At 34.9% G+C, this 15,274-nt stretch overlaps 1 protein-coding gene across 1 annotated transcript in view; it reads left to right on the plus strand.

The window, feature by feature from the left end:
- The window catches only part of VPS50 (VPS50 subunit of EARP/GARPII complex), a 132,828-nt gene that overhangs the window by 82,321 nt on the left and 35,233 nt on the right, over nt 1-15,274 (plus strand). The window contains exons 17-20 of the mRNA XM_007076702.3: nt 3,336-3,426; nt 6,270-6,446; nt 10,262-10,380; nt 12,725-12,831. Coding sequence (XP_007076764.1) covers nt 3,336-3,426; nt 6,270-6,446; nt 10,262-10,380; nt 12,725-12,831 — 494 coding nt within the window. The remainder of the gene's footprint in view (nt 1-3,335; nt 3,427-6,269; nt 6,447-10,261; nt 10,381-12,724; nt 12,832-15,274) is intronic.

Genomic DNA, 15,274 nt, shown 5'->3' on the forward strand with positions numbered 1-15,274 from the left:
TTTAAGAGGGAGAATAAGGTTGACTAAATATTTAAAATTAATTTAATTTACTAACTAACAGGATATAGGAAAAATACCATAAAGATCATCACAGTAGGTGAAGAAAAAATTTTGATAAAAAAATTCCACCTTATTTCATAATTTTAAGAAATCATGTTTCTGTGTAATTTTTACTTTCAGTCTAATTATGGCCTTATATTTAAAGTGTATCTCATGTAAATAGCATGTAGTTTGTTTTGTTGTGTTGTTGTTTTATTATTTTTTTTAATGTTTATTTATTTTTGAGAGAGAGAGAGAGAGAGAGCAAGCAGGGGAGGGGCAGAGAGAGAGCGGGAGACACAGATTCTGAAGCAGGCTCCAAGCTCTGAGCTGTCAACACGGAGCCCGACATGGGGCTTGAACTCATGAATCTTGAGATCATGACCTGAGCTGAAGTCAGACGCTTAATTGACTGAGCCACCCAGGCACCCCCAATGTTGCTGTTGTTTTTAAATACAGTCTCATGAGTTTTGTATTTTGTTTGAACTGTTTTTCCTATTTCCATTTAATGTATTCATTGGCATAGTTGAGTTTAAATCCATCATATTGTTTTATTTCTAAAAGTGTTATTCTTTTTTCATTTATTAATTGTCCTCCTTTCTTTTGGATTGATCATGCATATTTTTTACTTTTATACTGTTTTTTTTTTCCTTCAGTTAGCTTCTTAAAAATGGATTCTTATAGTGGTCACTGTCATTTCACTGTGCACTCCTGTTCTGTTATAGTTGATCTTAGGTTAGTATACTTCCAGAGTAATGTAAGAACCAACTTTCTAACTGCATTTACTTTGTCTTACCCTTCTAGTGTCTTTCTATGTTTTTATTGTATACTTTTACTTCCTGTCTTATTTTTTGTATATTCCTTATGCAGGAGGGTTTACTAAAGCTGCTTTTGTCTGAGTTGGTACCTTTTATCACTGTAATAGTTTTATATTATTAGGTAATAAATTGCTGTGAGCTTAACAGCTTAAAACAACATCCATTTATTGCGCCACAGTTCTGAGGTTTGACGTCTGGATCAGCTTGGTGCTCAACTTTAAGGTCTCACAGAGCCAAAATCAAGGTGTAAGCAGGGCCGGGCTCTAATCAAAAGGCTTTGAGGAAGAATACACATCTGAGCACATTCAGGATGTTGGCAGAATTCAGTTTCTTATGGTTTTAGGATTGAGATCCGTATTTTCTTGGTGGCTGTCAGCAAGGGAACATCCTCAGCTTTTAGAAGCTGCTCACCCATCCTTGCACATGACCATTCCCATCTTAAAAGCCAGTATTGGCACGTTGAGTTTTTTCATGCTTTGACACAAACATAGAGGAAAAGACACACACAGAGAAAGTAATATGAAGATTGGCAGAGATTGGAACGCTGAGGCTACAAACCATAGAATGGTGATAACCACCATAAGCTGAAAGAAGCAAGGAACACATTTGTAGATGATGTTTGGAGCTTCTGCAGAGAGTATAGCCCTGCTGACACCTTGATTGCAACCTGGTGAATACTGTTTCAGACTCTGGCCTCCAGAGCTGTTAGAGAATAAATTTCTGTTGCTTTAAGCCACTCAGGTTCTGGTGGTTTGTTACAGCAGCACCAGAAACCAATACAGAGTGGAATTCCCAGGTTAAGTGGTAACTCCACGCTTAATGTTTTGAAGAACCCCCAAACTGTTTCCCAAAGTGGCTGCCCCATTTTAAATTCCCATCAGCACTGTATAAGAGCTCTCATTTCTACAGATCCTTATTAATACCTGTTATTGTCGATCTCTGAGTATAGCTGTCTCAGTGGTGTGGTGTCTCATGCTTTTGATTCCATTTCCCTAATGACTGATGATATTCAACATTTTTTTATATGCTTATTGGTCATTTGTAAATCTTTGCAGAAATGTCTGATCAAAACCTTTGCCCATTTGTCAGTTGGGTTATTTGTCTTTTTATTGTTGAATTGTAAGAGTTGTAAACTTTTATAGTTCTGAGTTCTTACATTAGGTCTATGGTCCATTTTAGTTCATTTTTGTATATGGTGTGTGGTTCGGGCACAATCACTTTTGGAATATTCTCAGCCATTACCTCCTTAAATACTGCTTCTGTTCATTTCTCTGTCCTCTCAATTCAGTTGCATGCATACTAGATGTTTTGACTGTGACTCATCTATCTTTTATGATCTTTTCTGTTGCTTCTTCTATGTTTTCAATTCATGCTTCAGTTTGGATAGTTTCTGTCAATCTGTCTGTCTTCTGTTTACTTAACCAATTTTTAACTCAAGGTGATTATATTTTTCAGTTACAGAATGTCGGATTCTCTTTTTGTTTTTATTACTGCAATTCTTTGAAATTCTCTTTTCTACCCATTTTGTACTTCTTTTTCTCTATTTTATTTAACTTAATTATAATAGTTATCTTAAAGTCCCCCTCTGTTAATTCTAATATTTGGAGCAGTTTTTGCTGTTTATAGATTTACCTATTTATTGTCTCTTTACTTTAGAACCTGTGGATTTTTTTTAAAAATCTAGATTTTGGTTTTGGCAGTTTAGTAATAACAATGAAGCTGTTACAAGAAGGGAAAAGTAGGGGCGGGCACTGGCCCTTTTGTTAGCTGGGTCAACTGGAAAGAAGTAGTTATTCTTCTGGAACTGCCTATATAATGTATGATATATATATATATATATGTATATATGTATATATATATATATATATATATATATGATCCACGATAGTAAACCGCAATAGCATTAAAAAAGTAAGAAGAGATCAATATGATGTAAATGATTAGTGCAGTGCTGGCCATATAAGTACCATATTTGCTAATTTAATTTGTAAATGCTGTGTAGAGATAGGGACTGAGCTAAATATATTTGGAGACTGATAATCATCTTGATCTTGTGGCTTAGTAAGTATGATTAAGATCTTTGCTGTTTAGCATAAAGCATTTATTAGTGTTAATGATCTCATAAACTGTAAGTTATTTCTCTGTTTTTTGGCATTGATATATAATTAGCTAGGGATAGTTTAAGTATGTGAATTGGTGAGTAGCTTTTAGTTTAATCCCTTAATTAAAATATCATTTCCTGTACATTATTTTTGTAATAAAGATATTGTGAGTTTAGTAAATATTTGAGAATTTTTTCTCTTAACGATAAGATAGTAACAAGTAAAAGTAAATGTTTGTGTTTGCTGTGTTGATTTGAATGGATTCTCAAAGTTGATTGTGATTATGATGATAATTCTATAATCAAATTTTATTTTCTTAAATCTGGTGTGCAGTTTACTTTTCTCCTAACTTTTTGGAGTGTTTTCTTTTTTTAAGGACACGGCTTGATGAATTGAGGATGTTTCTAGAGAATGAGACCTGGGAGCTTTGTCCCGTTAAGTCAAATTTCAGCATTTTGCAACTTCACGTAAGTGTTTCTTAGGAACAAATAAATCTGTCTTTTATTTAGTCATCTTTTTAAAAAAACCCAGATATTAAAAAATCATTCATAAAATCATTAAAGAATAGTGTCTTCCTTCCTTCCTTAATAGTGATTAATAGCAAACCTCTTTTGTAAGAGTGATCCTTTTATAGATGTCAAAATCTGTCTCTTTTTACAAATTCTGTTTATGCACTTCAGGAAAGCTCTTTTGCCTAATCTTTTTCTTTTGATTTCAGAAGAAGATCTAATAATGATTTATTTAAATTTTGTAGAAAATTAATCAGCTGTATTTTGATGGTCTTTAATGACAAAGCTTATATTTACAGGATATTTGTAATTTCTTTTTTTTTTTAATTTTAAAATTTTATTTTAGACAGAGAGCTCAGAGAGTATGCAGGTGGGGGAGAGGATTAAAGAGAAAGAGAGAAAGAGGGAGGGAGAGAGAATCCCAAACAGGCTCCACCAGTGCAGAGACTGACATGGGGCTCGATCTCATGATGCTGGGATCATGACCTGAGCCAAAATCAAGAGTTGGATGCTCAACCTACTGACCCACCCAAGCATCCTTGTTTGTCGTTTCTTAAAGGGACTAATAGATTCCTAATTTATGTTGCAACTCGTAAATGTGCCGTGTAGTGAGACAATTCCTCAGAAATAAAAGAGGTACTTATAAAAAATACTCTTAATTTTTATTAGTTAATTTATTCCTTGCATCTTTATAGAATATATGATCTATGAAAATATTAATTGAGTTGTTTTCTAAGCCTTGGTTGAAACACACTTGTAGATAAATACTCCTTGTGTGATAGATGATGATCTACAAATACCAAATGTCAAAACACAATATATAAACTTAGATCCCTGCATTAAAGATCCAGTATGTTTAGCTTTTGCCCTTGGAAGGAATGGCATTCTAGAAGCAACTTTTGTATTCTGGATAAATGTAAAGAATACATGATTAGAAGTTTTATGTAAGGATAGTCTTTATGGTTTTTTAAGAGCTAACTTCTTATTCAGTTCTATCATATTGCCTTCCTAGTGTGGAAATATTAAATACAGTGAAATGTGTTGATTAATAAATGCTTGAAAGACAGCAAAATTAACATTGATTTTAACATTATTTTAGAAATCTTAATATGATTCCTTAACATTATTTAGAATTCTAGCATTGATTTTAGAATCCCTATTTAAATAATTTTGTTTGAATTTGTGTTTAACTATCAAATTATGTTTGTGTATATGAGCACATGTACTTGGTGTAAATATAAAACAATTTTTTTACAAGATACATTTGAAATATTTCTATCCAATTGAACATTATCTCCTTTAAAGTAGTCACCTTGAGTTTTCAGTTTTGCAAGGTGGATACAGATCTACTGTACAAGATTTTGCCTTTGGTTAAAAGTACTGTTATTATGCACTTAAAGTTTTCTTAAGACAGTAGTTCTAGGGGTGTCTGGCTGGCTCAGTTGGTGAAGTATGCAACTCTTGATTTCAGGGTTGTGGGTTCAAATCCCATGTTGGGTGTGGAGATTAATACTTAAAATCTTTAAAAAAAGAGAGAGAGAGTAGAGCTCATGTTAAGGGTTCTAACAACTATTTTAAAAAGTAGTTACTTTAAAAACTATTCACAAATGAGATCGTGTTCACTTGACACATGTACTATAGATTTGGTTTAAAAAATCATCTCATTAATTTAGCGTCTTCCCTTGTTTAGAATGATAAAAATAATGGCATTGTTTTTAAGCATTATTATGAATTTGATTTAATGTGTAGTTGCAATTTAAAAAGAAAATAAACACATCATTTGAAATTTAACAAGCCTATGTAATTTTTAAGAATATTATCTTTGAATATGAAAAATGTGAAATTTAGTATTAATATTAAAAATATTAAAAACATTACCAAATTGCAAAATTACCAAATTTTTGTGAAAAATCATCAAATCAAGAGATTTGGAATTCAAATAAACTTTGAAGATTATTCCATCTTTTCCACTAATAAGCAATGTGATCTTGAACTCAGCACTGAATCCCTCTGGACTACCTCAGTTTCCTCTTATGGGAAATGCATGATTTGTGCTGGGTGCTACAACTCTTTAGCATTAGCATTGTGGTTCTCTTACTGTAGATTGACTCTCTCATTTTATAGGTGAGGAAATTGAGGCACAGAGAAGCCAGGTGACATTCCCAACATATGTAAGAAGTTAATGGAATATAATTGATTAATGGCAAGCTTTAGGTCTAAAAGATGTTATCATTTGACCTCAGTATGTGTGTTTGTGTTATCTGCTTCTAGATATATGAAGAAAAATAAATGCAAGTTTATAGAATGAAAGTTTTTAAGTTCTTCAGTGCAATATAACAAAGAAAGATTTTGATGTATTTTTGTAGAATATCTCAAATGGTGTAAACATATAAGTATACAAGGTGTCTGACCTAACAATTTTTATTGTGGCCTTTTTATTGATTAAAACCATATTCTGCTAGGTCTTTGGTGCTATGTGAAATTTTTTAGAATTATTCAAATTCAAGTTGTTTTCAAAAACTTTCTGTGCAGTTCCATAAAGTAAGCCAAAAGTAGCTTGATTTAGGTAATGCTTCTTAAAGTGATATCAGCACCTGAGTTGTCTTTAGGGAAAACTTTGAGCATATATTTTCAAGTTTGTGTTTTCAGACAACTTTGAAGATTTAAAAGTGAATAACCTGAAGAATCAGGTTTAATTTTTTTTTTCTCTAACTCTGCATGTACATTGATGGAATATATTATGTACTTGAATTTTATTGTTGTTGCTAAAAGATATCTGACTCATTTTTTTTAATGTCTAGGAATTTAAATTCATGGAACAGTCTCGTTCCCCATCAGTTTCACCTAGTAAGCAGCCAGCCTCAACTTCTTCAAAAACAGTGACCTTGTTTGAGCAGTACTGTAGTGATGGGAATCCATTTGAAATTCAGGCCAACCATAAAGATGAAGAAACAGAAGATGTCCTGGCTTCTAATGGGGTATGTAGTGTTTTTAAAACCTATTGTGGAATGTAAGTGAGATTTTCTTATTGAAAAGTGTTCTCTACCCAAGGAGCAAGGTGATTGGCTAGACCCATTTATCCATTCACCACCCATCTTCCTACCTATATGCTTATATACCTGTGATAACACTTGTACAGTAATGGCTTTATAGTATGCTCTGTTGAAAATGTCCTTTTGAAGAATACATTTTGCCTTTATGTTTATTTTGTGCTCTTATTAGATTTCTGTATGTTCTTTTTTTAAATTTTTTTTTTCAACGTTTTTAATTTATTTTTGGGACAGAGAGAGAGCATGAACGGGGGAGGGGCAGAGAGAGGGAAACACAGAATCAGAAACAGGCTCCAGGCTCCGAGCCATCAGCCCAGAGCCTGACGCGGGGCTCGAACTCACGGACCGCGAGATCGTGACCTGGCTGAAGTCGGACGCTTAACCGACTGCGCCACCCAGGCAGATTTCTGTATGTTCTTACTAGATTACTGAATCAGGTAGGGGTAGTTTCTTCACTGCATATTTATGTGATTTGTTGGATAGATGGATGAGGGAATAGATCATCTGCACTTACTTCTCATCCTCTCTCTTGGGCACCTGAATCATTTTGTCCATGTTCCTTTATTTGAGAGAGTAATGTCTTGCTTGGTTACCTGGCCGGGATGTTTAGAAGTACAATGTTTTAACACTTTGAACAGCTCAAAAAACATAATATAAACCAGAGTTTGTGTGAGTTAATGGAAAGGATTTGAAGGCAGTTGGAATGAATATCACCTTTATTATTTATTAGATGTGTGTTCCTTGGCAACTTATTTTAACTTTGTGATCCTCCGTTTCCCTATATTTACAGTGAGGGAATGCTTACTTCACAGTTACCTGTGTTTATACAGTTTTTAATTTGGATGGGTTCTTCTCATCTTCGTCACTTCCAGACGGACCCTGTATGATTTTTATTTTAGATTTAATGAAGCCGAAGTGAAACTGTTCAGATTTGACAAAAATCTGTTGAAATTGTGTGTGTATTTTAGTTTTGGCATTTTTATTTTTTGTTTAGTGAAGATATAATTTAAAAAAACATTGCCATGAAAGTATACCATTTGTTATGTTCTATCATAAAGTAGAAATTATTTCATAGGAAGCCGTACTTACATTTGTAATTTAGTAATTCTGGGTGACACTTTGCCTCTATAAAGCAGACTAAACTGAGAGGAATTAAAAGTCTTTTCAACATTTTGAAATAATATATCCACCTGTACTGATGATTTGTTAATTGAATCTCACATAGCATTTGATTCTCATTATTCGTGTCAATTGTGGTCTATAAAGTCCCTCTGAACACTGAATTAGTAAATACAGAACCATTGTTCCTAGGTGAAATACGGGATTCAGTTCCTGTGAGCCTTTGGTCACATTTTCATCAACCGATCAATGTATAACCTTGTTTTATGTATGTTTTTGCTTAAAGACATCTAAGTTAATATAAAGTGTTGGTCTATTAACGTTGAACTCACAGCCAGCAGCACTATAATTCCTGCCTGAACGAAGCTTATCTAACACATGTATTTTTACTATAAGATATACTACAGTCTTGTGCTCAGGAGCACTAGACAAAACTTTAGTCCTACACTTAGGAGCCATTCTAAACAGTGAAATCACCAGCAAAAAGCACAGATATTTTTTAAATGTGGCACTAAATAGACAGTGAAATGGACATTGTTTAAGTAAGAGAGATGAAGGGATGCCTGGGTGGCTCAGTCGGTTGATCATCTGACTCCTGATTTCGTCTCAAGCCATGATCCCAGAGTCATGGGATTGAGCCCCGCATTGGGCGCCATGCTGAGCATGGAGCCTGCTTAGAATTCTCTCTCTCTCTCTCTCTCTCTCTCTCTCTCTCTCTCTCTCTCCCTCTCCCTCTGGTCCCTCTCCCCTGCTCGTGTTCTCTCTCTCTCTCTCTCTCTCTCAAGTAAACTTAAAGGGACGCCTAGATGGTTCAATCGGTTGAGTGTCTGACTTCGGCTCAGCTCATGATCTCGCGGTTCATAAGTTCGAGCCCTGTGTCTGGCTCTGTGCTGACAGCTCAGAGCCTGGAGCCTGCTTTGAATTCTGTCTCCCTCTCTCTCTGTCCCTCCCCCGCTCACACTCTGTCTCAAAAATAAACATTAAAAATTTTTTTTAATAAATTTTAAAATAAAATAAATACAGTTTCTAAAAAAAAGAAAGTAAGATAGATGAGGCAAAAAGGTAGAGCATTACTTTGTTTGCCTTCAGCTAGGAATGTGCATTTTGGGTAACTCAAAAGTTTCTGCATACTCTATGCATATCCATGGTTGACAGTGAAGGTGTCGTGAATGTTGGGGTTACAAATAAAGTTTAGCAAGTAGGGAAGTTTGCAAACACAGAATCCTTAAAAATGAGGATCTCTTGTACTGTGGAATCATGAAGCTCTGTTGTTATAACCAGAATGTCCTGGTGTGTGTGAATTACCTTTCTGAATGTCATCACGATCACATTGTATACAAGTGGGTAAGAATGCCTATAGAATTCTTGTTTGCTGTTATTAATATGTGATCTAATCTTTCTAGGTACCACATAAGTTCTTGAGAGTTAAGGTCGAGATCTTACTATGGCCTGTCCCACTGCTTTCGACTTTCAAAAAAATGTGTTGAATTAGGGGACCAATTTCTTTCCATGTTGTCTTTATACTGGTCTCCTCAACTGGAATATGGGAATAAAACTTTGTCATAGAATTGTTTTGAAGATTCAGTGAGAAAATTCATGAAAACACTTAGCACTTAACACTGAAGAAATGTTAGCCATTATTTAATCATACTAACTTAAAATATTAAGCGATAATGCTATTGCTGCAACTGCTTTCTTTCCTGAGTCTGGACTCCACTGTCCTCTCCCATGCTGGCACTGGATGAAAAGGTTAGATAGGCACCCTTCCTCTCAAGAGGAAATCCACCATTTTTGCCCTTGCTCTCATTAGTCCCATGGTACTAAGCATAATTTTCTAAGCCACCCTTGGAATTAAATCTCCTCATAATAAATTAGAACATTAGCATGTGTGCTGTAAGAGTTTATTACGCTGAATTAACACTTCCAGAGTGCCAGAATTGTACACTCAACCTCTTTATAATGAATTAGCAAAATGGAAGTATCATGAAATGACTTGGAGGAAGAGATGAGATTTTTTGTTTTTAGTCAAATGTACACTCTTTTCCTCTCCTGAGAGCTATCAGGATTCTTGTTTTTGTTTGTTTTCTTTATGTGGAGATTTGATTTTTTAGGAGACATTTAGAAACTTTTGTAGGTATAATGTTTGTATCTTATTTTCCTTTTTTTCTTTTGAGCTGGTTAAGGTGGATGATGGAGAAAATGGAAATGATTACTATGGTTCTTGATGGCAAAATTAAAAATGAATTACTAAGAACTTTCTTCCATAAACTACTTCTTTTTTTTTTTTTTTTTTTTTTTTTAATTTTTTTTTTTTTCAACGTTTTTTATTTTATTTTTGGGACAGAGAGAGACAGAGCATGAACGGGGTAGGGGCAGAGAGAGAGGGAGACACAGAATCGGAAGCAGGCTCCAGGCTCTGAGCCATCAGCCCAGAGCCTGACGCGGGGCTCAAACTCACGGACCGCGAGATTGTGACCTGGCTGAAGTCGGATGCTTAACCGACTGCGCCACCCAGGCGCCCCCATAAACTACTTCTTAAAAATTGGATACTTTTGTTGTGTTGAAAGATTCCAAGAAAGGTTGGCTGTTCATACCCATTGTTGAATATACTGTGTTTTCTTCAGTATGAATCTGATGAACAAGAAAAAAGTGCCTATCAGGAGTATGACAGTGACAGTGATGTTCCTGAGGAGCTAAAACGAGATTATGTGGATGAACAGACAGGTGATGCACCTGTGAAAAGGTAATTGTTCTTAGATTGTATGCTTTTCTATGTTGTGCTTTTAAATACTGTATTTCCTTTAAGGGTTAAGAAAAAACAAAAAACAAAAATTAAATATTTCTGTAGGTTATGATGTCATGTGACAAGTTGATATGTTTTTAAATGATTCCTGCAAGGTTAAAAAAATAGTTTTTATTTTTTATATTGGGCATAATCAAAGGGCTCTTAATTTAGATTGCAGTGGTTTTTGCAGAAAAACAAACTTTTGATTTATAAAATCAGAGCTGTCTTTGGAGGCAGTTCCTGCTTCACATAAGTTAAAAAAACCTCAAGGAGGAAGGGCACCTGGGTAGCTCAGTCGGTTAAGCATCTGACTTTGGCTCAGGTCATGATGCCGTGGTTTGTTGAGTTTGAGCCCCGCATTGGGCTCTGTGCTGCTTCAGATTCTGTCTCCCTCTCTCTCTGCCCCTCCCCCGCTCATGCTCGCTCGCGCGCGTGTGCTCTCTCTCTCGCTCTCTCTCAAAAATAAACATTAAAAAAAAGGAAAAAAAAAAACTCAAGGAGGAAAGTAGTCATTTGTTCTGTATGTGGAGTTTCTGCCTCAATCTAGTAAATGCAGAGAGTCTCCACTCATTTTTCCGATGTCAATTACATTTACAAATATATTTGGGCCTTCTGTTAAGGTTCCTTCATTGTTTTGTTTCTATGATAAACTGTCCTGTTCAAAAACTATGATAATTACATAAGAATTTTTTGTCACCTTCTCCCACTTAAATGGGCTGATTCTTAGATGTGAGTGAGTTAATTTCATGACTGAGCATCAGACATTTAGTGACTGCAAATATACTTTATTCTTAATGATAGATTTAAGTACATTCTGCCCTACTTTTTACCCCCAAAGTACCTAGTTAGTACCTATTTAATTTGAAACCCTAATCAATATAATTTCTCTCCTCAAAAATGATCTATTTGTGTGGTAATGGATATTTTAATGTCAAAAATTGTTTCCATTTTTTTTCACATATATATGATGTTTAAATATCTCCCATCTATGATCTGTTATGAACCAAGTAGAATTGTGTTGTTGGACTTCTTCACTGGATATTTCGGGTATATTTTGGCTACAAGGAAAGCTCTAATTGAAATGAACATGTAAGATAGTGTCTGCCAGTATATGTGTGTATATACTTGCATTTTTTTGTAGGGTTATGCAGTTACCCACCTAACTTACCACTAAGAAGTATGAATAATGTGAACTACAACCTGCATTCAATCAATTACTACCAATTCCAACCTCAAAGTGTCTCTAGAATTTATCAAAATGTCTTGTATTTCACTGATATCATCGAAATTCATGCAAAAATCATCTCTGTGCCAGATCATTGGATCAGCCCCCTTACCTTGGCTACCTGTGTCTAGTTTTACCCCCTCCTAATCCATTCTTGGATACAAATGTAGATTTTTTTTTTCTTAATCTAAAAATTTGATCATGTCATTTTTCTGCTTAAGATTTGTATTCAGGTTAAGGTTCATACTCTTTAGATGTGATTGCCTTTAGTGACCTGGCCTTTACCTTTCTTCTTACCACTTTTCCCTCAGCCCACGCATTCTCCATGCTGGCATTGCGAACTCTTTATGCTTCTCTGAGCACACTCTCTTCTTTTACCTCTGTGTCCCCTTTTTTTCTGTACTTATCACATAAGTTCTACTTTTTCTTTGAACCTAGTGTCATACCTAATAACCCCAGACTCTGTCATTATACCTTATGTTTTAGATATTAGGTTTAGATTCTATGTTTTCATATTTATAAGTCTGAAATCAGGATGTTTGGTACATTTGATACAGAATTTCCCTGAAACATCTATTTTTTTTTTTAACGTTTATTTATTTTTGAGACAGAGAGAGACAGAGCATGAACAGGGGAGGGGCAGAGAGAGAGGGAGACACAGAATCTGAAACAGGCTCCAGGCTCCTAGCTGTCAGCACAGAGCCCGACACGGGGCTCGAACTCACGGAGTGTGAGATCATGACCTGAGCTGAAGTTGGACGCTTAACCAACCAAGCCACCCAGGCACCCCGAAACATCTATTTTTTAAAGTAACATAGCTTTTTTAAAAGTGGTTAATTAATGTCTTTGAATCAAAGAAATAGAGTATAGTACTTTAGTTCTCTGTTTATGAATTACTCTTCTCCTCTAGACTGTAAACTTTGTAAGGACAGGAGATAATCTTTATATCCCTACCTGATACATGGTAACATTTTTCATAACTAATTAGGAATGGAGGATAGATCCTAATCTCAATAACTTACTGATTTACTAGTTGACAACCCTAATTGCAACTCTGTTTTGTTTTTCCATATTAAGCGTTTCTAGGGAAACTTTAAAAAGCAGGAAGAAATCAGATTACAGTCTAAATAAAGTGAATGCACCCATCTTAACAAATACAACACTGAATGTAATAAGACTTGTTGGTAAGTAGCTACACCTTTAAAAAAAAACATTGTTAGTTAAATTAGTCTACTTTTGTTACTTTTATTGGGGTTTTCATTGTACACTTCAATGCTTACCACAAGGAAGGTTTTAAGACTGTTAGAGGTCAATGCTTTCTCATCATAATTGTTTCAAATAGTATAATACTAATATTAATGTCAGTTTTTCTTTTTCAGTTAACTACTTTGTATTTGTGTCTTCTACTTTTTCTAAAATATTCCAGTTATTTGGTATGTAATGAAAAATTCTCTATGTGAATTAGAGGTGTGTGTAGGATGATGATAGTACCCATTTCACATTTACACTATGTTGTGCTTAGTTCATTGATCTTCACAATCTTCCTGTCAGACAGACAGAGTGAAGAGTGATTCTCTGGCATTTTCAGACACAAGAGCTAAATGTTCACACCATAGAAAGAGTTATTCTTATTACAGATAAGACCTTTATTGATGATTTTGTAGAAAGCAAATAACGTGAAGAAATGTCATTTAAAATACTTCAGTTTGAAGATGATGTGGAATTTTTAACATTCAACATTTCAACATTTTATATGCCATCCTAACCTTTATGTCTCACAAGTAAGTCTGTACATTTGACATATAAGTTATAGAGATGTCTTCTCAAATTAATTAAGTCATCTATACCAGTCAGGAATTTTAATGGTGTTCTAGAACAACAACAACAACAACAAAAAAAACCTCTGTATTCTATATGGAGATGATAATATCCTGCTGCCTAGTTTGATTACTCTTGACTCTGATAAAATGGTCTGTATTCTTGAAGATAATTTCTAAATTTCATTAATGAATAGGGCAAAGTAGACAAAATGTTTCTTAGAAGTCCCATTTCCTTTAGGAAAAATAGTGGAAAAGTAATAATGAATTGAGAGGAAAAGAAAAATTTGTATATTTTTATGACACACCAAAAAATGACCAGATTCTAAAGTGTTTTTTGGCTGATTATTGCCAGGGTAATTAGCCTTTCTTCTTTATCCAAGAGAGCTAACTGAACATAGCATTATGAGTTCCTGTCTAGAATTTATAGAACCAGAACTGGAAGGGTTCTGAGAGGTCATCTGGTATAAATTCCTATAAAACTAGGATTTCTTTCTTTAATGCCCCTAATTTGTGGTGGTCACCTAGCTTTTGTTTCATGTCTCACAGTGAGTGACTGTACGTCTTATTTTGCAAGACTACTCATTCAACTATTAGACTGATTTAATTGGTAGAAATCTCTTCCTTGTGATAAATCAAAATTTCTTTTTCTCTGTAATTTTATCTGTTGGTCTTAGTTATGCCTTTAAAAGTAAAAAGAGTAAGTCTGTACTTTTTTCTCCTATTCTTCCCTGTGATCACTTTTCAGGTCTGGGTGGTAGTTATACTGTCCTTCCTTTCTGTATGCTCCACCAGTTCTTTCTTTAGGGTCAGTGTGCTCATTTCCCTTATGTGGTTCCCACTGACAAATATTCCAAAATCCTTGTCATCCTCCTCAGCTTTCTGGACTCACTGTAGTTTCTGGTGTCTGAACACACTGCTTGAGAGATGTAGTTTAATGAAGTCATCTTTTGCCTGGTTGTGTTGAAGGAACAAATCACCCTAACACATCAGTGGCTTTCAGCCACAAAAGTTTACATGATGTGTATTGGCTCATGATCACCTTCGATCTGTTTCATGTGTCATTCTGAGATTCACTCTGAGAGAATAGTACCAATTTGGAACATGGGGAAAAGAGCAGGAGTCAGTCCATGTTATGACCCTTAAGGCTTCCACCCTGCTGTGGCACACTGACTTCCTGTGACATGTCACTGGCCATGGCAAGTCAGGCTTGACTATTGGAGAGAGAGGTACACTTGTGCCCAGGAAGGCACTACAGGTTCAGAGCAGTAGAGGAGGATGCATAATCTTCTTACAGGGAAGGGGAGTGGGTTGGGATAAATGGGGAAAATAATACAATCAGTCCCATTTAGTGATAGTTTATATTTTTAACCTCACCTAGTTCAAAAAGAACTAGAGGTTATCAACTACTTTTACTCTAAAAGACATATATTTAGTAGAAGTAAATCAAATATAAGGCTAAAACAAAATTGAGGAGGGGGGCAAATCATGTTTCATTCAGTTAAATGCAGACAACAGATGCAAATCTTCACTTCTTAGCAGACATAAGGAAATGAAAAACTGCATTCTGCTATTCTCATTATGTAAGAAATGGATAGAAATGTGCTATTGGTGCTAAATTCAGAAGTCAGTAACAACAAATTCTTATAGAAGGATTACTGATTGACATAGTGGACATTGTTTTCTAATAGTGGATTTAAGAAATGGGGGGAAAGTTGTGTTCTAACGGGCTTTTGGTATGTCAACCCTATAAAGCAGACAGTCCTGAATAAAACCTTACTCAGTGAAGAGAATCTGACGATTGTAATTT

Source organism: Panthera tigris, chromosome A2 (genome assembly GCF_018350195.1).
Source record: "Panthera tigris isolate Pti1 chromosome A2, P.tigris_Pti1_mat1.1, whole genome shotgun sequence".
Taxonomy (NCBI): Eukaryota; Metazoa; Chordata; class Mammalia; order Carnivora; family Felidae; genus Panthera; species Panthera tigris.